At 39.0% G+C, this 23,600-nt stretch overlaps 2 protein-coding genes across 2 annotated transcripts; one reads left to right on the forward strand and one right to left on the reverse strand.

Annotated features, from left to right (window-relative positions):
• The first annotated feature begins 20 nt into the window (after positions 1-20).
• LOC121400752 (mitogen-activated protein kinase kinase kinase 5-like) lies at positions 21-8,507 on the forward strand. Its single transcript, XM_041584707.1, has 6 exons — positions 21-27; positions 897-1,104; positions 1,456-1,568; positions 2,622-2,728; positions 4,784-4,860; positions 8,142-8,507. The coding sequence occupies exons 1-6, from the start codon at positions 21-23 to the stop codon at positions 8,218-8,220; spliced, it is 591 nt and encodes a 196-aa protein (XP_041440641.1). The 3' UTR covers positions 8,221-8,507.
• A 3,322-nt stretch (positions 8,508-11,829) lies between these two features.
• On the reverse strand, positions 11,830-16,696 carry LOC121400467 (pyruvate dehydrogenase E1 component subunit alpha, mitochondrial-like). Its single transcript, XM_041583601.1, has 5 exons — positions 16,513-16,696; positions 15,229-15,300; positions 15,074-15,141; positions 14,644-14,752; positions 11,830-12,507 (listed from the first exon to the last, which is right to left on the reverse strand). Exons 1-5 carry the CDS (start codon positions 16,642-16,644, stop codon positions 12,343-12,345), a joined length of 546 nt encoding a protein of 181 aa, XP_041439535.1. The 5' UTR covers positions 16,645-16,696; the 3' UTR covers positions 11,830-12,342.
• Between the last annotated feature and the right edge of the window lie 6,904 nt (positions 16,697-23,600).

Below are 23,600 nucleotides of genomic sequence, written 5' to 3' on the forward strand. Positions count from 1 at the left end.
CAGTGGTGTTGTTTGATGGTATGTATGGTACTTTATTTTCTGAATATTTAGATTAGTCAAGGTTGAGGATTATTTAAAGGGGGACTATCCTGAAAATGAAAATTTAATCTTCGCTTCAGCATACTGAAATAGATAACTTTCTAAATACAATCAATTAAAAATTCTGTACTGTTTCTGAAATAATCAAGTTTATCTTCACTATTCCTCTTCTCAGCATCTGTTTCTCCTCATTCTGTCTTCATTCAGGAGTTGGGTGTCAGATGAATGATCCGATATATCTTATAGGGGGGGTCCTTTTGCCTAGAAGACTTATTAGAGCTCACGCTATTAAAATCACCAGACATCATGTCTCTCTACATGCAGAATTTGTGCAAAAGGCAGTTATTTTGTTTGTACTGGAATCAGTTATTTGAGTGAGCTCTAATACATCTGCTAGGAAAGGGAGCCCCCCTATAAGATATATTAGATCATTTATCTGACACCCAACTGCTGCATGAAGACAAAATGTAGAGAAACAGATGCTGAGAGAGGAATAGTGAATATAAACGAGATTATTTCCGAAACCGTACAGAATATTTAATGGATTGTAATTAGAAAGTTTCTTACTTCAGTATGAGGAATCTTATATTAAATATTGATTTTCGAGATAGTTACCCCTTTAAGGAACAACACAAACCTATGTTAAATATGAGCAGGGTTTTCTGTAGCAAATGTCTCCCAGTTTCCCAGACAGGGTTTTTCATGATGATTTCAGACATCTAGATTCATGTGAATGTGTAGGGGGAGCAAGTGACACATTGCAAACTGGCCATGTGTTTGACATAAGGGGAGTCACAAAAGGGCTCATATCCCCATTAACAGATCTTTTGAGGTAATCCATTGACTTCTATTTCCAGAGCTTCAAGCTCATTTGGGACCTGCCTCCGAGAGTGAAGGAGTGGACAAAGAAGTGGAGGATGAAGATTACCAACCAGTGGTGCAAAATGGCACAGAGGAAGTGGTGATAACATCCGGCGTCAGCACCCTTAGCTCAGTAGTTTCCCATGAAATCCAGAGCCAACAAAACAACCTGCAGCTGGGCAAACTGCGGCAAGAAACTAACAGGTAAAATATCATCAAACAGAAATGTGTCTATGTATGGCACATGGACTAGGAACGTTATAGTCCCATCAGAAATGAAACAGAAGTTAAAATGTACATGTTCAGCAAAAGGGCCATTTAAACCTTTCCCAACCCAATTATGAAGAAGAAGTGAGTATGAGTATTATTAGGGGCATTCTGTGACAGTGAGAAGCTCTGGACTAGCAATTGGCTCAGCAGGTGATACATCCCAGCACTAAGGTACTCAGAGGCATCCAGGGGCCTAGTACTTCACTCCTAGTTTAAGATGTCGAAAATTAAAAGGCCTCGCTTTAGTTTTGTTTACTTCCAATATCACTTTTTTTTTATCTAAAGATTGCTGGAAGAGCTGGTGCAAAAGGAAAGGGAATACCAGCTGGTTTTAAAACAGTGTTTGGAACAGAGGAATCATGACTTACATCTTCTACACAGCAAATCAAGTCCAATTGGTAAGAATGCTTTCCTTTTATACAATTTAGAAGGGGCGGGTTATATATTGCTTTTACGTGATTTACTGCAAAATCCTGTGACTTTAAAGTAATTTATTAATAGCAGATTCTTGCAAACAGAATATTTACCCCGCAGGTGCACTATTTTAGCTCATCATAGAACTAATGTTCTCTTCTTACCAGACCAGGAGGGGATGCGGAACATCATGTCACCTTATTTAATGTTATTCATTGCACTGAGGTGCAAACTGCCTCATCATAAGTTGCTCATCTGACACTTAAGGTGGCCATAGACGTAACAATTACGATCTTTCTTGGAAAATATCTTTCCAAGAAAGATTGTTCATTTCAATACACACGTGTAGAGCTGAATCGTCCGATATACAGGTAGAAACAATAAAATTTTGCCTGTATCTGACAATTCAGCACTAACAATGGCTGATATTTGGCACCCGATCCAAATTTTCCGTCCAGCCCGATCGACGAGCCGACCGATATCCAAGTCTTCTGCTGATATCGGCTCTTTTCCCATCATACACGCACCGAATAACGTACGATAATCCTTTTTGTACGATATTATCTGTGTGTCTATGGCCACCTTTACTCATGTGTGCTGACCCTCAATTCATTCACTGGCTAAAATAAACCTAAAAAAATTACCCATGTGATCCTAGACTTCAGGAATATTTATATGTTGGACTTACAACCTCTGCTTTCTATAAATGGTCAGTAAAACATCCTAATATTTGTTATACTTCCCATTATCAGCATATCCATGTTTATTGCCTAAAGGCAGCTGCCATATTATTTCTCATCAGAACAATCAAACCTCATCCATAGATTTTAGAAAAATAAATATAATATATTCTGCATGATTAGGTTTATTATACAGAACAACTCTCCGCTAAGAGAAAACTAAGGTTGTGCTCAGACTATGGATTCTGTGAATATCAAGCTTGTGTTGCTCTTAGACTTTATTGCAGGGGAAGATAATATCACTTTTAACTGTTCATGGATAAGTCTGGCCTAACGATTCTGCAATTCTTCCCTAAGATATTCCACAGACAACTGTACCTTATGCGTCACATGACCAAGCCACAGACCAAGAGCTTGTTAATTGGCTGAGGGAACTTGGAGCTGCTGACGATGTAGTAAACCAGGTAATAAATTCTGGATTTATTGCCAGTCAACTCTCATATTCCTGGTTACCATGCATAATAAATGTAGTCAACTGGTTAAGGCTAGTCACATAGAAACATTACAATTTTCTTTATTCTTTCATTGTACAAGACGGTTGTTGATTACTGTTTCTAACACAAACCAAAAGAAATAAGATGTGTGTTAAATGATATACTGTACATGCAAAATCTTCTCAATTGTATTATAATTGTTAATTGACATTTGCATTGATGTTTGTACGACACGTAAATAAAAATGTATTGAAATAGAAACATTACAAACGTGGTTTTTATATGGCTTTAAAGGGCATGTAAAGGCAAAAAAATAAAATCCCATTTTTACTTTCTTTAATGAAAAATGAATATACTTAAATTAAAAAATGTGTACCATTTTTATAAAAAACCTGACTGTATGCAGTGAAATTCTCCCTTCATTTACTGCTGTGGATAGGAATTCTCAGACGGTCCCTAACTGCTGAGCAGGGAAACAATCATACTTATGAACAGCAGGGGGAGCCCCGCCCTTACTTCCCAGCCATGCAGAACTCAAGCAGCTTTGTTTGTTTCCCTGTAGAGCAGCCGGTGACTGTGTAGAGATTTGTATTGGATTTTATTTTTGCCTTTACTGTTTCTAGCCGCAGGGACGAAGATCATGGAGCCAGATTTAAACAGATAAACTGGGATTCTATTTGGAGGATTATTTTGCTGCAGCCACTGGTTCTGCCGATTTGGAGAAAGTTTGTATTAAACAATACAAAAAATATAAAATCCACATTAGATCACATGACAACACAGGACCCAGTGCAGTCTGTATGTTCTGATTATTAATCAGTCTTGCTGTATCGGCTTCTGGCAGATATTAATTTACTTGTGCTGTTTTGATAATTTATGACGATCCCTAAGCAGCCCAGACCACACTGAGCATGTGCACAGTCTTAGTCTTGCAAAGATGTTTAACAAAGTTACAAGATGGTGACCCCCTGTAGCCAACTTTGAAAGCATAAATTATTTGTTTGATTAGGCTTGTGGTGAAGAAAGTTTATGTTTAGTATACAAAATACAGCATTTCTAGCCTTATTCTATTTTAGACTTTATTTCCCCTTTAAGATGTATGCAGATAACTGCATGTAACTCACAGGATTTAAAGGCTGGTTCACCTTTAAGGTAACTATTAGTATGTTATAGAATGGCCAATTCTAAGCAACTTTTCAATTGGTCTTCATTTTAGCCTTCTTCTTCTGATTAGTTCCAGCTTACAAATGTGTAATCTAAAAAACAAATGCTCTGTAAGGCTAAAATGTATTGTTAGTGCTACTTTTTATTACTCATCTTTTTATTCAGGCCTCTCCTTTTTTTTTTTTTGTATTCAAAGAAATTTTTTTATTCATGTAGAATAAGTAAGCATACAATAAACATATATGAAAAAATCACATCTGGTCAACAATCAGATATGTAAGCATACACAGCACCAGGAATACAGTTCGGAAAGTTAACTAGAACCAGTAATATCACAGGAAAAAGAAAGTAGAAAAGAAAGAAAAGGGTGGAAAGAGGGGGGGGGGATTGGGGGAAGAGCCTGAAGGTTAACGTTGTATCATAGTACTACAGTTTTACAGTTTGTCATGTGCATGTAAGTAAGAGATCCAGGGCTGCCAGGTCGAAACAAAGTTATCCTTTTTCTCCGTGAGATAGGATGTCAATTCTTCCATAATATAAATATCCCTGACATTGGCAATCCATTCCTCTAAAGTCAGGTATTCAGGCCTCTCCTATTCATATTCCAGTCTCTTATTCAAATCAGTGCATGGTTGCTAGGGTAGTGGAGACCCTAGCAACCAGACTGCTGAAACGGAAAACTGGCTGAATAAAAAGCTAAATAACTCAAAAACCACAAATAATAAAAAATGAAAACCAATTGTCTCAGAATATCCCTCTCGACATCATACGAAAAGTTAATTTGAAGGCGAACAACCCCTTTAAGTAATATCAAATTAAAATGTAATTGCTTCTCTAACAAATTCTAAATTGTGTTCCCAGTTTGTTGAAGAAGAATACACCCTCTATGATGTACTGCATGATATCACCAAAGATGATCTGAAATCACTGAGACTCAGGTATGTAGGATGATGGCAAATGAATTCCTCTAGAGCAAACACTATATAGTCATGTTACTTTTTGTCCTGCGCAACATTCACTTTGTATTCTACATATTATACAGCAAACATTATACTGGTATCTGTTATCCTGAATGCTCGGGACCTGAGGTTTTCCGGACAACGGATCTTTCTGTAATTTGGATCTTCATACCTTCATACCTTAAGTCTACTAGAAAATCATTTAAACATTAAGGGGCCGATTCACTAACTTCGAGTGAAGGATTCGAAGTAAAATAACTTCGAATTTCGAAAGTTTTTTTAGGCTACTTCGACCATCGAATGGGCTACTTCGACCTTCGACTACGACTTCGAATCGAAGTAAAAATCGTTCGACTATTCGACCATTCGATAGTCGAAGTACTGTCTCTTTAAAAAAACTTCGACCCCCTAGTTCGCCATCTAAAAGCTACCGAAGTCAATGTTAGCCTATGGGGAAGGTCCCCATAGGCTTGGCTAACTTTTTTGGATCGAAGGATAATCCTTCGATCGTTGGATTTAAATCCTTCGAATCGTTCGATTCAAAGGATTTAATCGTTCGATTCAAAGGATTTAATCGTTCGATTCAAAGGATTTAATCGTTCGATCGAAGGAATAATCCTTCGATCGTACGATCGCAATATTTGCGCTAAATCCTTCGACTTCGATATTCGAAGTCGAAGGATTTCAATTTTAATTAACCCTCGATATTCGACCCTTAGTTAATCAGCCCCTAAATAAACCCAATAGGCTGGTTTTGCCTCCAATAAGGATTAATTATAGTTTAGTCTGGATCAAGTACAAGGTACTGTTTCATTATTACAGAGAAAAAGGAAACCATTTTAAGAAATCTGGAGTATTTGGATAAAATGGAGTCGATGGGAGATGGCCTTTCTGGATAACGGGTTTCCGGATAACAGATCCCATACCTGTACAACAAAAGGAGCATAAGCAGATTATCTCAGAACCAGGCACAGGTTACTTCTATTTCTGCCTCTGCCCCAAGTTCTTCAGAGAACCATAGAGAATAATAATTAATAATATCACAAATCAATAGACGGTGGCTGAAAGAAAAGTCTAATTTGAGGCTGTGGGACAAGGGTGCTCTAGCCAGAAATGAAACCCATTTTACTAATCACATAGGACAACACAAACCAGTGACTATGTAATAAATGTAATCATTTATTATTAAAATAATATTCTTTTTCAGGATAGTCCTAGTGGCGTCCCAAATGGCACTTATACCAGTCGTTTTTGTGCTGCTACAGATTCCATGTGATAGTATGTTCTTATTCTGCTTCTTTTATTTTTATACCTTTAAAGGAGGAGTAAGCACATACTTTATTGATAGGACTCCTGTCATTGGTTGCGCTTGTACTATTCTCATCACTAAACAATTGGAAACCAATCTTTTCCTGTACAAGGGTTCCTAGTTGGCAATTGCTGTTAGAGAGCCAGTGACATGAAGTGAACATGGAAGCCACGACCCTGATCTCCAGCTCGATTTTCAGTTCAATTACGGGGAGCAGAGCCTTTCTGAGGTGTCTGTTTGGTGCATCTTAGAGGAGAGATTACTGTTTAGATTATTATTAAAATTCCCATTAAAGGGGTTGTTCACCTTTGCGTTAACTTTTAGTATGATGTAGAGAATGAGATTCTGAGACAATTTGCAATTGGTTTTCATTTTTTGTTATTTGTGTTTTTTGAGTTATTTAACCTTTTATTCAGCAGCCCTCCAGTTTGCGATTCTAAGCAATCTGGTTGCTAGGGTCAGGATCAGACAACTAGAGTTTCTATGAGACCAGTAATTCTATCTCTTCATTGGCTGTTAGACTGGAGGGTGTGTTTAGTAATATGAGCTGAGAAGAACTGAGCATGCTCATGAGCCAACAGCCAAAGTAAATTCCTGAGGGAGGCGGCCGAGTGGGTTAGAGGAGGAGAAGGACTTCTAAGTGATTAAGGGGATGCTGCAGCCTTACTGTTAACCTTTTAACAACCAGAATGGCAGTTATCTACAGATTTCAAAGAGGCTGTTCACTGATTACATTTTTGTGGAGGGGGTTTACGTGTCCTTTAATGTGGCACTACTTTTTCAAATATGTGACTGTTGGTAAATATACTGTATATGGGAAATCCATTATATGCACAAAGGTTGGAAGTATAAGAAGACTGTTTATATAATTACCCCTGCCCGATACATGGCTGGCAGAATTGTACAGGTATAGGATATATTATCCAGAATGCTCGTGACCTGGGGTATTCCGGATAAGGGATCTTTCTGCAATCATTTAACCATTAAATAGACCCAATAGGATTGTTTTGCTCCAAATAAGGATTTGTGCAGCTTACTTTGGATCAAATACAAGATACTGTTTCATTCAAAAGAAATCATATTTAATAATTAGAATTTACAGTAGAACCTCACTTTTAAAATCCAGATTTTGAGTTTCCCCTCATTTTACATCGTTGTTTTATCTCACCTATATATTATACATAACACATTTCCCTGATTTTACATTTTCCTGAATTTTACACCATTTTTGTCTGGTCCCCTGAAAAACGTAAAATGGGGGTTCTACTGTATTTGATTAAAATGGAGTCTATGGGAGATGGCCTTCCCGGAATTCGGAGCTTTCTGGATAACTGATCCTATATCTGTATCTTTACTGTCACCAATAATATTTAGGTGCATCTTTTGTAGGGTGTCTGCGCTACTACTGAGTGGGTCGGGTTTTTCCCCCGCCTGACATCTGCCTACGCCCGCCAGCGTGTGACTTCCGGGTTCCTTTTATAGACCCGCGCCCGACCTGCCCTGCCGATGACATCACAAAAGGGGCGGGACGAGCAGGCGAGCGCATCTTTAAAAGAAGAACCCGGAAGTCGAAAGCCGTGCAACGTGGCAGGAGAAGAGCTCAACTTGCACCCGCCCTCCTGCCATTCGCCAAAAGTGTGGGGTCGGCCCGAACTCCCGGACCCGCGGTTCCTGCAGCTATTGGCCCGGCCGCACATCACTAGTCTGTGCCCAGTAAAGTCGGGGGAAAAAAACAATAGACCTTGAGCATAGAATGAAATAAGTGAAGAAATTGAATGTAATGTGCTCCATGTCCTTCCAAAACCCTCCCAAACCAATAAACAGATGTGCACTGTAATAATATTTATTAGACAATTTTATATTCTGTTTGATACTATAGCAAAAAAAAATGACAACACCCCCTTGTGTGATGCGTTTCTTAACCTCTTCCATTCTGTTCTCCGCACTTCAGGGGAGGAGATCTCTGTCGGATCTGGAAAGCTGTAACTAAATACAGGAAAGATAACAATCCAGCTGGCGTCGACAATTAACGAAACGACGCATTTCACGCACTGCAACTGTGAAAGGTTTCCGGCGAAAGAAACATTCCTACTTTTAAATTATTTAACTTTTGTATATCCCTGTATAGAATCTCTTTTCTGTGGAAGTCTTTGTGTGTATAGATGATTTGAAAGTTCTCTTTGCCAAAGTTTTCTTTTCCTGAATGTATTGCACAGCTGTGAGCAAAGTCCTGATATACTGTTCCACAATAATTCATATTTCATATACGAACGCTTATTTACAATTCCACTGTCTATAAAATAAATATGTTGTTACTGCAAAGAATACAGTATAAATTAGTTACTTGCAACCCATAATGCTGTGGCTCTTTTTGTGTTTATCTAAAGGCTTTGAACTGGGGGTTCTGGGAGCTGAACTGGGGGTTCTGAGAGCTGAACTGGGGGTTTTGGGAGCTAGACTGGAGGTTCTGGGAGCTGGATGGGGATTCTGATAGCTAAACTGGGGGTTCTGGGAGCTGAATGCAGTAGAAATTAGTTACTTGCAACCCATAATGCTGCGGTTCTTGTTTGTGTTGAACTGGGGTTCTGTGTGCTCAACTGGGGGTTCTGGGAAATGTACATGGGGGTTCTGGGAGCTCAACTGGGGGTTCAGCATCTGGTAGGCAACATAACATTTCCGATATAACAAGGTCATGGTAATAAATGAACTACATGAGCATCTTTTAGTGTCCTGCCGTGACAAAACTACCCCCTTATAACAAGCTGCCAGGAGGGGCAAGAAAAGTCTTCAAACTCTCCATAATAAATGATTTTCATCAGATACTGTTCCACAGCGATATGTGCAGAGGTTCCGGCAGATAAATCTGGAGTTCATCTGATGCTGCAGACGACTGGCTCAGCAGCCATCTTTGTGCACCCACATTACTTCATGCAGTTACGGTAATTTATAACCATATTGGGACTGTTTAATACAGTGATGGGCAACTGGTGGCCCTCCAGGAACTGTAATTCTTAGTCAAGATAAAGTACCCAGCAAGCCAGGAAATGTTCAGGGGCTGTGCCTATGCAGTCTTTACAAATATACCGTGAGAAGTCTTTATCATTATCACACTCTGGTGAGATGCTGCTTGAGTGGCCATTCATGTGCTCCTGTACTATTTCCTGCGGACGGAAATCTGGCCATTTCTCTAGAACGGCCCTGCCTGTCACAAGGAATAATCAGATTGGCTTGCAGGAGTTTCACTGGCCGTATACAAGTGGTGATAGCTGCCTCACTAAAACAGTTACCATCTCTCAGAGAGCGGCACTTACTGGACCCAGACCGCAAGGGTTTGGGACTCACAAGCCGCACAAATGAAGTGACTGCACTTCTGGGTTTGAGTCCTGTGGACATTTATGTTCTAATTCAATTAGGGAAGTGGCAGATGTGTTTCTTGGTCTGTGTATAAAATCGGGCTGAGAAACAGGTGCTGTATGGGCCTGAGTGCAGACACACACAGAGGGTTTTGGCATGGAACTATAGGAGTGAATAACTGTCACATTGGGTGAGTAACTGCCGGCAGACACCAAGTGCCACAGCTCTGTGTGAAGTCCATTTACAATCTAACCACAGACTCTTGTATTGAATCCTGGTACAGAAAAACAGGGTACAAAGCTTCTAATAACTAGTAGCCAGTTTTAGAGGCCAAAACTAAAGAGAAAGATCTCACTTTGCAGCCCAGAGGCAATAAATATGGTCACAGGCTTCAAGCTCTAGGTATTCAGTGTTGGGAGGCAGCATCAGGTCTTCTTCTGCAGCAAAACCCAAAAGCTCCCCTGTCTGCTCCATCGTGGGGAAGGGTAGGTGTATGTTCAGTGCATGTATTTTTGATCTGCCTTTTATTGTTTTATCTTGCAATTTAGTATTTTAATTAGGGATGCACCAAATCCACTATTTTGGATTCGGCCGAAACCCTTTGCGAAAGATTCGGGCGAATACCGAACTGAATCCTAATTTGCATATGCAATTTCCCTCCCCACCCCGAATTTGCATATGCAAATTAGGATTCCGTTTTGCCAGGCAGAAGGATCCGGTCGAATCTGAATCCTGCTGAAAAAGGCCAAATCCTGGCTGAATCCCGAACTGAATCCTGGATTCGGTGCATCCCTAATTTTAATCGTATTTGAATCTATTGGAATGCCTTAGATCAGGGGCCACAATCCCTGTAGCATCACTTCTACTCGGAAGATACAGTGATTGGCATGTCCCAGTTTAAGTGCTAGAGTCACATGAAAAACCAGATCATGAGACAAATGATATTTTAGAGAGTTTTTGCCACCACTGACTCTTTCCTGTAGGGATCTGGGAGGAGAGGACCATTTATCAAAAGTCAAATTTCGAATTCATGTGAACTTTTTTTTTAACTCGAATATACTCACAATTAGACTGGGAGGTTATTTAAGAAAAAATTGGAATGTCCAATATTCGATCGAATAGTTCCGAATCAAAAATTTCAATCGTATTCGACTCGTACGAATCAAGTTTTTCTCCGTTAATGAACTCGGCAGGTTTTAGGTGGCGACTATTCGGATTAGGACTGTTTCCATGCCCGAGGTGTTATAAATCTCACATTCTAATTTAATTCTAAGAGTATTAAAATTCGAACGTGTGAATTTTGACACCAAAAAAAAAATAAAAATCTGAATTCAAATGTACGATTTGACCCTATACTGTAAGTTTTATGTGTTGTGCCCCCCCTCAAGTCATTGATTGGTTACTGGCTGGTAAAGCAGTCGAAACCGAGAGAGCTGAAAAGCAGGAAGTAGTGTTCTGGCTATTATGTTAGGTATGTTGTTGGTGGAGAGGAGAGTACATCTGGAATAAAGAAGTTAAAAGAAATTATATTTCATGGATTATCTATTCCTTATTCAGAATGCTTGGGACCTGGGGCTTTCCGGATAAGGGATTTTCCGTAATTTGGATCTTCATACCTTAAAGTGATCCTGTCATCGGAAAACATGTTTTTTTCAAAATGCATCAGTTAAAAAAATCTGTTTGCTCTTTTGAGAAATGAATTTCAGTGCAGATTTCTGCTGGAGTAGCACTATTAACTGATTCATTTTGAAAAATGTTTTTTTTTCCCATGACAGTATCCCTTTAAATCTACTGGAAAATCATGTAAACATTAAACAAAAACATTAGGCTGGTTTTGCCTCCAATAAGGATTAATTATATCTTAGTTTGGATCAAGTACAAGCTACTGTTTTATTATTACAGAGAAAAAGGAAATCATTTTTAAAAATTTGGATTCATTTACTATAATGGAGTCTATGGGGGACAACCTTTCAGTAATTTCGAACTTTCTGGATAACTGGCTTCAAATAACAGTACCTGTACTAAGAAGAAGGAAATGATACTACGAGCAAAACTGAGCAAAGTGCAAATAAAAGTTGTAATTGATATTATGCTCTGTACAAATTGCTATAGGGCCACAACAGGGCCCTGTGATTACGGCCTGATCTATGGGAGGAATCAAGGACAAGGCTTGCCTTCACTTCCAGTGCTTTGCTCCATGTTCCAGATCTTCAAGCCATCATACTGAACAGAACTCTGCTTTCCCTGGGCGCAAGTACTTGTTAGATCAGAGACGGAGCTTAAAGTATTGCTGATGACGTTTATTAGGAGCTAAGAAAAATACAAAGCAATCATTGTGTTGAGGTCAGTTTTAATGAAACGGACTAATAAATGTTTCAGCACATGTATAAATGGCAAGACTTTAAGTTCAGGATCCTATAAATATATAACATTTCATCTGAAGAAGGCAGAGCTTCTAACTTACATTATAAGAGAACTTTGCCCAGCCAGAATCAGAAAGAAAACCATGGAAGAAAAGGGGGTCTCCTGAAGCACGAGTTCTCTCTAATGATTACACTGAACTAAAATGGATGCAGATCTGCTTTCGGTCTGAAAACATTAAGGCATTTTCTTCTTATCCAAACACATGCCAAGTCCTTATGTATTAAAACAAAGTCTAAAGTGGATGATGTTACTGGTGGGACATGAAGAATTGCAGTGCGTCTTCAACCCAGCAGTGAGGAGCAAACATAACCCAGCACCCATTAAAATGCCCTTAAAGTAACAGGTAACATTGACCAGAGGAGGACTGAAGAGATTTAGCTGGCGGATTTGTATTTGATCCAGAGATTTGCTCCTCTGACATCAAACGTGGGATCATTGCGATAAATGTGATTGGCAATTTCTTCTAGTGGAGGTTCAGGGTCGGTGGTAGCAAACTGAGCAGCTTCCTCAATCTCTTTCCGTACTTCCACATCAATTTCCTAGAAAATATGAAGAGAGAGAGAGAGGGGGGGGGGGAGGGGGAGGGTACAGGTTATTACTTGTTTATTGTAGTTGTTATTATTAATATATTCCATTCCTTTAGGAATCAGCACAAAATGCACTCTATAAAGTGATTTGCCAATAGGACCTAGATTATTCTTGATGCTGCCTTGAATTGTATCAAAGTAAATGTATTAAATGTTTGAATCACTGTGCCTAGTACAGTACAGTTGTAATGCACCAAGGCAATTTAAAGGCAATTTGCAATTGGTTTTTTTTATTTGTGGTTTTTAATTTATTTAGCTATTTATTTAGCAGCAATTTCAGCAATCTGGTTGCTAGGGTCAAAATGATCCTAACAACCATGCACTGATTTGAAAAAGAAACTGTAAAATGAATAGGACACGACCTGAATAGCAATAACATTATGTTTGTGAAAGTTCTCATTCAACCAGGTCATGGTATATCTATAGAAATAAGTCAAATCAACTGGACTTGCTGTGTTTTTTTTTTCCTGAAGACTTTTCACCAGTCACCCAACTGGCTTTCTCAATTCAGAATAACTTGTACATAGGATCTTGCTTCGCTATATATCCTCTGGAATGTTGCTCCAATCAGCTGTTTGATAGTTAGGAAAGGACAAGGTGCTCCAGAATGAATTGCAAATGACTCACCGAGTAATGAAAGTGGTCCGGGTGCACCAGCCTCAGACCCCCATCTTCAGGGAGCTGCATGACCAGTGGATCCGTTAAGTGCCGGTCGGCCCTGCTTTTCTCTTTAGCATAATCTGTTTATCATAATCCACAATGATGTCATTAATTAGGTGTTGATTGTAGTAGCAAAATTGGAGCTTTGATGTGTTATTAAACCTTCCAGGGAGAGGTGCCGAAACAGCATTATATGTGGCAGACATTAGATTTAATGACATCATTGTGGATAATGATAAACAGATTATGCTGATTGGAGCAACATTCCAGAGGATATATAGCGAAGCAAGATCCTATGTACAAGTTATTCTGAATTTGGGTGACTGGACGTCTTCAGGAAAAACACAGCAAGTCCAGTTGATTTGTCTTATTTCTGTAGATATGGCAATAACAGTAAATGTGTAGCATTACAGAGCATTTGTTTTTCTGATGGGCGTCAGGGACACCCCATTTGGAGGAGGAGAAAAATAAGAAAGCGGCAAATAATTCAAAACTATATAAAAGAAAAAATCATACCCAGTTGAAAAGTTGTTTAGAATTACCGATTCTATAACATACGAAGTGTTACCTTAAAGGTGGACCAGCCCTTTAAAGGAATGCTGAGCACATGCCACATTGGCGTGTTTATAGAACACAAGCAAGAAAAGAAATTTAGAATGGCTAGGCACTTAAAGGAATTATACCCATAAAATTGCCACACTTAATGCATATGTGGTTGACCATCTGCCTGATGCACTTCCTTTGGTTTGTGAGGTTCACGTGAGCCCTGTAAATAACTTCAATTCAGTCAATTCAGGGCTGCCCATTCCACCTCCCCAATTTCTTCCCTTCCCTTACAGGAGCTACTTGCGCCCATTTAATGCAAGAAATAACGTCATATTGCAATTTTTAACTTTGAAAAAGAAAATAAGCATTAAAAGGGTGGTTCACCTTTCAGTTAACTTTTAGTATGTTACAGAATGGCTATTTCTTCATTTTTCTACTTTTTAAATTATTTGCCTTCTTCCTCTTACAGTTTCCAGATTTCTTTCTAACTGAAAGCTGACCTTATCTAAAAACAAATGGTCTCTAAGGCTACAAAGTAGCCTATTCATATTCCAGTCTCCTATTCCAATCAATGCACGGTTGCTAGGGTAATTTGGACCCTAACAACCAGATTCTGGAAACTACAAACGGGAGAGCTGCTGAATAAAAAGCTAAATAACTCAAAAACCACATGCTAAAAAAAATAAAAACTAATTGTATATTATCTAAGAATATCACTTTGTACATCTAAATAAAACGTAATTTAAAGGTGAACAACCTCTTTATTATGGAGTACCGAGTATTGTAGCATTTGTGAAGTTTATTATATGACTGAAATGATATTGTTACCATGCCTGTATTCAAAAGGGACTGAAGCAATCACACAGAGCAATTAAGGAGTACCTTTAATTCCTCCACATTAGACAGGTTGTTGTTTAACATTCTGTCCTTGAGAAGGGTGATCGGATCACTTTTACTTCTTACTTCCTGAATTTCTTCTCTGGTACGATAACTGGAATTAGGAAGAGAAAATGATAAAGGAAAATAGATTGGAGAGATTGCATTAGGACTAAAAGAACAGAAATGTCACAGTGTTTCTACTTACATTACTTTACCCAAAATACAAATGAAAAAACCCAAAACATAAGTTTTAAAGGGGCAGAACAGATGGGCTAGTTTTTTCTCTGCCTTGAAATGTTAATTCCAGCATCAATACTTCCCTTGCTATGGGAACAGTGTTTTAGCATTAGCCTCAATGCTCTCGGACTGCAAAATTCCATTAACTCGAGGGAAACTAGACATTCTCAAGATGCTACAATAATATTTTTCTTACCTTACACCAGGATCGCTCATGCTGTGTCCATGATAACGGTAAGTCTGAAGCTCCATTAAAATTGGACCCTGAAAAATAAAGTATTAGGTTTCAAACACCACTACACAGAAAAAAAGAAGGTCTGGGTTAAAATATTCCAGGATATAATCTCCCACCTTTCCAGATCTGCAGTGATCAGCTGCAAACTTAGTGGCTTCTCGAACACACAGAACATCCATACCATCAACATATGAAGAGAATTAGTTATTGATACGCTTTATAGCCCAGAATAAAATGTGGATCACTAGTTACTGGGGAATTGGAGCTCAGCTCTTCTTGCCATTGACAATATGCTTTTCTGATTCTAGGTGCTTTAAATGTTTGTAACTGCTCACTTTACAGGCCTGAATTGGAGCAGCTTCAATTTCCCTACTTCTCTGCTCAAGAAATCACAATTTATTTTTTTTTATGAATAAAACAATAGGAAGAAATGTTCAGAACAAACACTACTCTCTGAATTCATGTTAAACATGGGGTATATACTGCCCTTTAAGGGTCTGGCCACACAGGCAGATTTATAGAGATTAGTCGCCAGATGACAAGTCTCCTCTTCTTCACCTGGGGGCAGGCACTCGAATCGCTTTGTTTTCCGAAGTCGCCCATAATTGCCACACGAGGAAACTTCGGGCAACTTCGGAAAACGAAGCGCTCAGAGTGCCTGCCCTCAGGTGATTTCCATTTTAGTCGGCGGAAGGCAGATAGGGGAGATTAGTCGCAGAGAAGAAGAGGAGATTTGTCGCCTGGCAACTAATCTCCCCGAATCTGCCCGGGTGGCCAGACCCTAAATGGCTCAAGTGTATTTACTACACTGCCGGTGGATGAATGAACAGCCCTAAGTAAACTATGAACACTAATCTGGTAGGATAAATCAGGCTGATCCAATCAAGTGGCAGTGGTGTTTAGACTGGAACAGCCCAATTATTCCTCGTCTGACAGCAAGTACCAACCAGGTATTAGGGACACTGTTGTTTAGATCCCAAGCACAGGACAAGGACAATAAGCTGCCAACTCAATTTGCAGGCATCATCAGATCCAGGGAAGACTCTTTGCAGAGTGCCACCCTGAGACAGGCCAGCCGATTCCAACCTACTTGCTCAGTTGTGCCTTTTTCACTAAAAGAGGCGAAATTCTGATTTAATTTCAGCCCTTGAAGTTACCAGAAGCAGCTTTTTGCTGTCTCTAGTAACTTGTAGGCTGCTGCTGCCTGAGTTTCTTAGCTTACCACATGACAGCTCTCCTGATCAGATCAGTATCATAACAAGAAGTCACTAGACCCCTGCAGCTCCCCTTCCTTTAGTATCAGTTTAGCGAGTGATTCTGGTATTATAGCTACTAGCATCCCAGTTTTGCAGTGGGTTACAGTTAAGAAGAAAGGGATTATAAGTAGAATCAGTACTTACTCGAAGACCTGGGATGTAGTCTCCTCGTTTGTAATAGTCTGTGCTTGCTGCTGCTCTCTCCACAGAGGTCCCCATGCCGTATCTGTTATTTTCACAAATAAAGATACAGGGCAGCTTCCATAAGGCAGCCATATTGTAGGTTTCAAATATCTGTCCCTGAAATACAAGGAAATAGGGAAAAATCTCAGTAAAAAATGCAATATACAAACTAATTTACTACAGTTACAGAATAGCAATATATATGAAAAAATAATTGGTAAAAGAAATAATATAAACTGCTATTCTATATATGGTCACCGATCATAATCCAAAGAGTTTAACAACAATGACAGATGGGAGTCCATGGAAAGCCTTTCTTCCTATCAAGGTATCCTTATCCTGAATAGTGACTGAACCATGTAAAGCAATTTAAATGCAGCCATTAGGCACAACCGTAGGGAAATGCCTTCTGCTAACAGATTCAAAAAAAGAAACAATCAAGAATGGAAAAAGATTTACGGAATATCCTGTATGGGTTTGTAAAAATGGAAACAGCTGGTAACATCAGCTCCTACTCCTATACATAACTAAATATATATATATATATAATATATATATATATATATATATATATATATATATATATATATATATATATATATATATATATATATATATAGTCCAAGGTGGAACGCACAATATATATATATATATATATATATATATATATATATATATATATATACACATATACACATATACACATATACACATATACACATATATATACATACACTTTATTTTTTCATAGGTACATCTACGTGTTTCGATCCACAGAGGATCACCATCAGGATAGCGCACAAGAAGTGAAATTTAAATGCAGCAATTAGGCACAACCGTAGGGAAATGCCTTCTGCAAACAGATTAAAAAAAAAAAAATAAAGAATCAAGAATGGAAAAAGATTTACGGAATATCCCGTATGGGTTTGTAAAAATGGAAACAGCTGGTAACATCAGCTCCTGCTCCTATACATAAATATATATAAATATATATATATAAATATATATATATATATATATATATATATATATATATATATATATTCAGTAAAAAGGTCCGCACTCTCAGGACTTAAAAATTAAATAATGTTTTATTAACAAAAAACTAACGTTTCGGCCTCTCCGAGGCCTTTCTCAAAGTAACAACAAACAATGAAAAATGCATTAAATACCCATGATGGTGGGAAAAGTTAATTGGCTGACATGTCATCCTTGTCATCATCACAATGCATCCAATAGCATAACTCAAAATACATCAATACTAAACATTAAGAAATACTAAGAAATACTAAGAAATACAGATATTCATATCACTGTTAGATATACATCTTTAATATTCAATTCCTCAATTAAACCTATAAAACCCATCTGACCCACGTCTAGCTCAGGAAGCAGCCAATTTCTTATCTATCATTAGTAGAAAAAAATCAATCAATAAACCATGTAGCACGCACCCTCTATCAATTTAACAGTATAACATTATTGATTATCCTACTAACTAGTAAGAGCTATTCAAATTGCTGATTCCATGTGCCCAATAGCAAGGGACCAAGTTAAATTCAACCATTGACATCTCAGCATCAAATAGATGATATAAAACAAACATCCCCATAGCGAGTGTAGTCCCACATTAAACCCATACACCACCAATTAGCCCATCTTCACACTATTCACCCATTTAGACAGTAGGGCCATATTAAGTGATATTATCAAAATGTGTAAATTGTGGCTGAACCATCGGGGACCCATCACTAACATTAGAGATAAAATGTACTATAATGTGACAGAAAACATAAAAACAACACTATTTAAAAACAATTCAGATATAACTATTCCGGAGTACCCTCCACTAGAAATCTAACCTTAATGTACTGTATATCTGATTGGTCTGGTACTACTGTGCATAATGTTTATCTTTCTGCAATATTACTGAATATCGGTAATGAACTGTCAACACCTTTATCTATCGCAAGGCCTTATTTTATAACCAAACACATGTTCAGACATTTGAAATGGCTACCCCTTGAGTTATCTCTATAGTAGAGTTATAATCATCCTTTGCAAGCAGAAATATAGCTTGTAACACACTAGTTTACATATTTTATACTTAGAAAAAGATATCTGTTCTTTATATTCTCTTCTTCTTTATAAGTATTTAAAAACTGTAGAAATGGAATGAACACAAAAGAAAAGCAAATTTCTCCAGAAAATTATTAACTGGTTTCTGTACAGGTATAGGATCCGTTATTCGGGAACCAGTTATCCAGAAAGAGCCGATTTACGGAAAGGCTCCATGACAATCAAATAATCCACATTTTTAAAAATGATTTCCTGTTTCTCAGTAATAATAAAACAGTTAATTGTACTAGCTCCAAACTACGATATAATTAATTAATCCTTATTGGAAGCAAAACCAGCCTATTTGTGTTATATAATGTTTAAATGATTTTCTAGTATGAAAATGAAGATCCAAATTAAGGAAAGACCCTTTATCCGGAAAACCCCAGGTTTTCCCACGTGGATTTTTTTTACAATGTCATATTATGGTCTGCTCTCACCAAGAAACAGGACAACAATTCTTATTTATGCAAAACCTATTTGGGAAGAAACAGTTAGACCAGATACTGTATTTGATGGGCTGGCCAGCACAATCACCAGACCACAACACTATCAAGAGATAGGGGCAAATTCGCTACCCTCCGAAAATTCGCCAGCGACGGCTTCGCTAACATCGCCAGGCGAAAATTCACCAGCACAGCGCTAATTCACTAAAATGTGAAGTTGCTTCCAGGGTGCTGAACGATGGTAGATTTTCACTAGCGTTAATTCAGCAAGCAAAGCGAAGGTGCATATCGTTGGCTAATTTGCATACGGCGGAAACTTAAATTTAAATATATGTTGCAGGAAATAAATTACACTACACAAGCCCAGGGAACCTTAATAAAGTAAAATAGAGTTGTTATATTACCCTACACATGAGGCCAGTGTATAGTTTATGTGCCATATGTTAGGGAATGTAGGGAGGAAGCTGGGTACCCTAAAAAAAATGACGCTCTTTTGCAGCCTATCACCCTAAAAAACTGAAAGTCGCCAGTGTTTTTTGGGACTTAAAAATTTTTCTTGAGGCAGTCCTATCTACTCTATTGCACTTTGACTGGTCTGAGGTGGCGAAAGCATGTCAGGCGCAATAAGTAACGTTCAGTATTATCTGCATCTTAGTGAATTTGTGTAGTTACGTCCATTCGCCAGAGCAAAAATTCGCTTGGCGTTAGAGTGCGAAGTAGTGTTAAGAGTCTATCTCCTTCACTAGCGATTTTTCACCAGCTTAATCACTTTGCCCTTTAGTGAATTTGCCCCATAGTGTCCGACTAAAGTCAGAGAAAAAGGTCAGTTGCACATTTGGGAAGAGCTACAGAAGGTGTAGGATGAAATTTCCCCATATTAAATGCTATAGTTTGCAAAACTGGAATTGCTGCGAATGGAGGATTATTTTATGAATGTAAAGTTTAATGAACAGAATATTTTGATATTGTCAATGTATTGAATCTGATAGAATCTACCTTGGTGAATATTGCAAAAAAAAACACACATGGACATTTCTGGATGAATCTGTACTTTTGAACATTAATGTTCTGACCAATTACTTTTTATACTTTAATAGTTATTATAAGTATAATTTCCACACCGGAAATATAGTAATGCTATAAAGCTATCTGAACCCTAGTCATCTTAGAATAAAGAGGAAAGTGATATTCTGACTTTTACGATGCCTTACCGACCCAGAAATTGTGCACATTCTCAACAACAAGCAGTAATATTACACCTAACAATGGTGCTCTAAAACACAAGGTAGCACAGCTTTAGAGCTAGAAAATAATGTAACAAGAAATGATTTGTTGCTAGTCGGTTAACTCTAGCTAATAATTGTTAGATACCCACAGAACTAGCACTGACCTTTTCTTTCTACAGCAAGTGTGCTTTGTACTTTACCACTCACCTGCCATAAACAGTAAAACCACATATTTATAGTGGGGGATAATTAATTTACAATAGGAATGTATATTTCTTAGAAACAAGTTGTATTATTTTACTATTTACCCAGTGGTTGTGGTGGGGGGTGCTGGGACCCTAGGTACATACCTCTTCTACCTCTAACTCTGGCCCGGGCTCTTAACTCTGTTCGTTTAGCAACACAAAATAAAGGGCATATGGCACACTGGGAACCATATTACCAGGTCAGACCAAAAGTAATAAAATGGAAAATACTTTATTGGACAATCTCAAGGCTTGCGCGTTTCATGTCGATCTGACACAATCATAGGAGCCGACATTGGTGGGCCCTAGGCCCTGTAATTTCATTGGTGGCGCAATGCATCATGTGCCAGCCACTGTGTGAGTTGTACCACTGTCCCCACTAGCTCCAGGCCCACCCACTTGACAGCCCACCCACCTGCCCTTCACTCTGCACTCAGCCTGGCAAATGGCACCGGAGGTCCTGCAGTAGTGGAGGGGACCCGGTCACCTCACCGGAAATGGCAGCTGGCTGGACGGATCTTGCTGCGTGTCATGCGTCAGCGTGACACGACTACACGTAACTGTCCCACTTCCTGGCGTGATGCAATCTCATCCGTGCACATGTGCCGGCAGCAGCAAGTAGCGCACGGCTGAACTTCTGGATTGTGGTGAGGGCTGTCGTGTGTTGAGCGGCTGATAGCAACAGGGTCGGACTGGGCCGGCCGGGCCAATATCCAATCCCTGCAGAATCAACCAGTTGGATCTCCATGCCGCGACCTCCCTTTATTGGGCAGGTCGTGGCAAATACAACGTGTGCGCATGTGTAGGGGCCCTGTTCGACAGGGGAAACGGAGATGTGGGGCCGGCTCGGCATGGGACCTGGAGGGGTAGTCCCTGCTACAGCAGCCCGGTGGGCCCCAGTCCGACCCTGTACTAATCAGCTCTTTTCCTTTTCAGCAGGGCCTCAATCAGCTCTCTCTCTTTATCCAGCCTCTAGCCAGGTCCGGACTGAGAATTAAAATAGGCCCTGGCATTTCAGGTGCACAGAGGCCCAATCAGCCCCCACCAGCCCACTAAATACTGACTTTCTATGGGTCCTTGTAGCAGCCCCTCTGGCATTTGCCAGAACCCACAGATTGCCAGTCCGGGCCTGCCTCTAGCCAAACAATAGCCTACTGCTCATCTACACAACTGCTTTTCAGTAAATAAGAACAGTGAAATAAACATAATTTTTTATCACAGATGTGTATTATATGAAATGTAATCCCAATGCTAAGCATAAGCTTAAAGACGTGCAGATTTTAGTCTTGTATCCGATGAAGGATCGATTGTCGCACTCTTCTGACCTACAATAACCATTCAGATTCAATAAAATAATAAAAGTACAAATCAGACAATATACTGGCCGTGACGGCAATCAGACGAAAGTTATGATGACAAATAGCAGTGACAGTCGCAATACATGCAGAGATATTCTCGTTAGCTGACAGACAGCTTCTACCCTGACTGATTGACTAAACGACCAATCGCCACAGTACGAAAAAATCTCGGGACGATCCACACACGGTCCGAAATTCAGAAGAACTTTTGTTTTGTACGACTTTATCTTTGTGGCCAGCTTAATTTATTTGGGCATTCCTGGCCTAAATAAAAGTACTTGCCTTTAAGACTCCTGCTTTATATGGTCATAGAAGCTCTCATAACCCCTATTCTCATTATACAATGTGGTATTTTCCTGTAGAGGATACAAGGAATACAGTAACTGGCCCAGTGTGTTAAAAAAACGACGTTCCCTTTATTCTATCATTATAAGAACGGTAACTTCCAGATTCCTTTCTGATCAAGACACAACTCTTTAAAGTATATATTATATGAAATAATGGAATCCCAATGCAAAGGATATTAAGTCATTGGAAGTTCCTAAATAAAAGTACTTGGCGTGTACCTGCTTTATATGGTCATGGAAACCCTTGTAACTCCTATTCTCCTTATACAATGAGGCATTTTCCCCTAGGGGATACAGGGAATAAAGTAACAGTACAGTGCAGTATATTTATGGAGCACTGAAAGTCTGAAAGGACCTGTAATTAATTACAAGGGTCTGAACAAAGAGCATGAGAATGAATATATACATATGTACAGGGCAGCCATCAGGGGGGAGAGTTGTAGGGGGCCCGCCCACGCCAGACTTACTTGATTAGCCGGGCCCCCCATCTTCCTGAGAGCTGCTGACTTCGGGAAGGCATGGCCGTTTAAGGGCCGGACAGGGACTAAATAGCAGCCCCAGCAGAAATATATATATGATAAAGGCTTGAGTGTTTGCCGAAACGTTAGTCGATTTTTGTTTTCTAAATAAACACTTTTTTTTCTGCTAAGACCTGAGAGTGCAAGCTTTCTTCCTGATATATCTATATATATATCTATATATCTATATATAGATATATATATATATATATATATATATAGATATATATATATATATAATTCTCCAATGAGTATTCGCACTCCAAGGCAATATAGAATAGGGAGGGGTGCACGGTAATTTTTGCATACACCAATAGTTTCCAAGCCAGCACTCCCTTTAGTATCTATTTTTTAATGGGGGGGAGCCTGGCCACAAATGTTTTTTATGGGGGGCCCTGACCACCAATATCTTTTTATTTTTTATTAACATGTGGGAACCCTAGCCACCAATATTTTTTTTGTTTTTTTTACTGTGTGGTGGGGAGGGCGGACCTGTAGGTGGGGCTTGCGGTGGGTGCAGCCCAGGGGGCCCAGGAATTTTTGTCGTATGGGGCCCTGCGATTTCTGATGGCGGTCCTGCTGAGTAGTAAGACCATGTTGTACTTACGCTTAACTCAGGAGCTCTAATGAGAAAGCAGGGAACTTTTAAGCCCCAGCCAATTAATATATGTTTTAATATATGTTTTAAAGGCTGAATATCAGCTAAAGGCAATATTTAACTACAATCTGTACACGAAACACAGAAAGAAATCGCCATTAATAATTTTATTTCTTGTTGATGCTGATGATTT

Source organism: Xenopus laevis, chromosome 2S (assembly GCF_017654675.1).
Source record: "Xenopus laevis strain J_2021 chromosome 2S, Xenopus_laevis_v10.1, whole genome shotgun sequence".
In the NCBI taxonomy this organism is placed as follows: domain Eukaryota; kingdom Metazoa; phylum Chordata; class Amphibia; order Anura; family Pipidae; genus Xenopus; species Xenopus laevis.

Bases quoted from the DNA above. Each gene is read 5' to 3' on its own strand.
- LOC121400752 (XM_041584707.1), top strand. The intron at 1,105-1,455 runs GTAAAATATCAT...TTTTATCTAAAG, and splicing joins CTGCGGCAAGAAACTAACAG to ATTGCTGGAAGAGCTGGTGC. The intron at 1,569-2,621 runs GTAAGAATGCTT...TTCTTCCCTAAG, and splicing joins CAGCAAATCAAGTCCAATTG to ATATTCCACAGACAACTGTA.
- LOC121400467 (XM_041583601.1), bottom strand. From the start codon at position 16,644: ATGGCTGCCTTATGGAAGCTGCCCTGTATCTTTATTTGTGAAAATAAC. The intron at 14,753-15,073 runs GTAAGAAAAATA...TCCTAATTCCAG, and splicing joins ATGAGCGATCCTGGTGTAAG to TTATCGTACCAGAGAAGAAA. The intron at 12,508-14,643 runs GTACTCCTTAAT...CATATTTTCTAG, and splicing joins CTAATGTGGAGGAATTAAAG to GAAATTGATGTGGAAGTACG.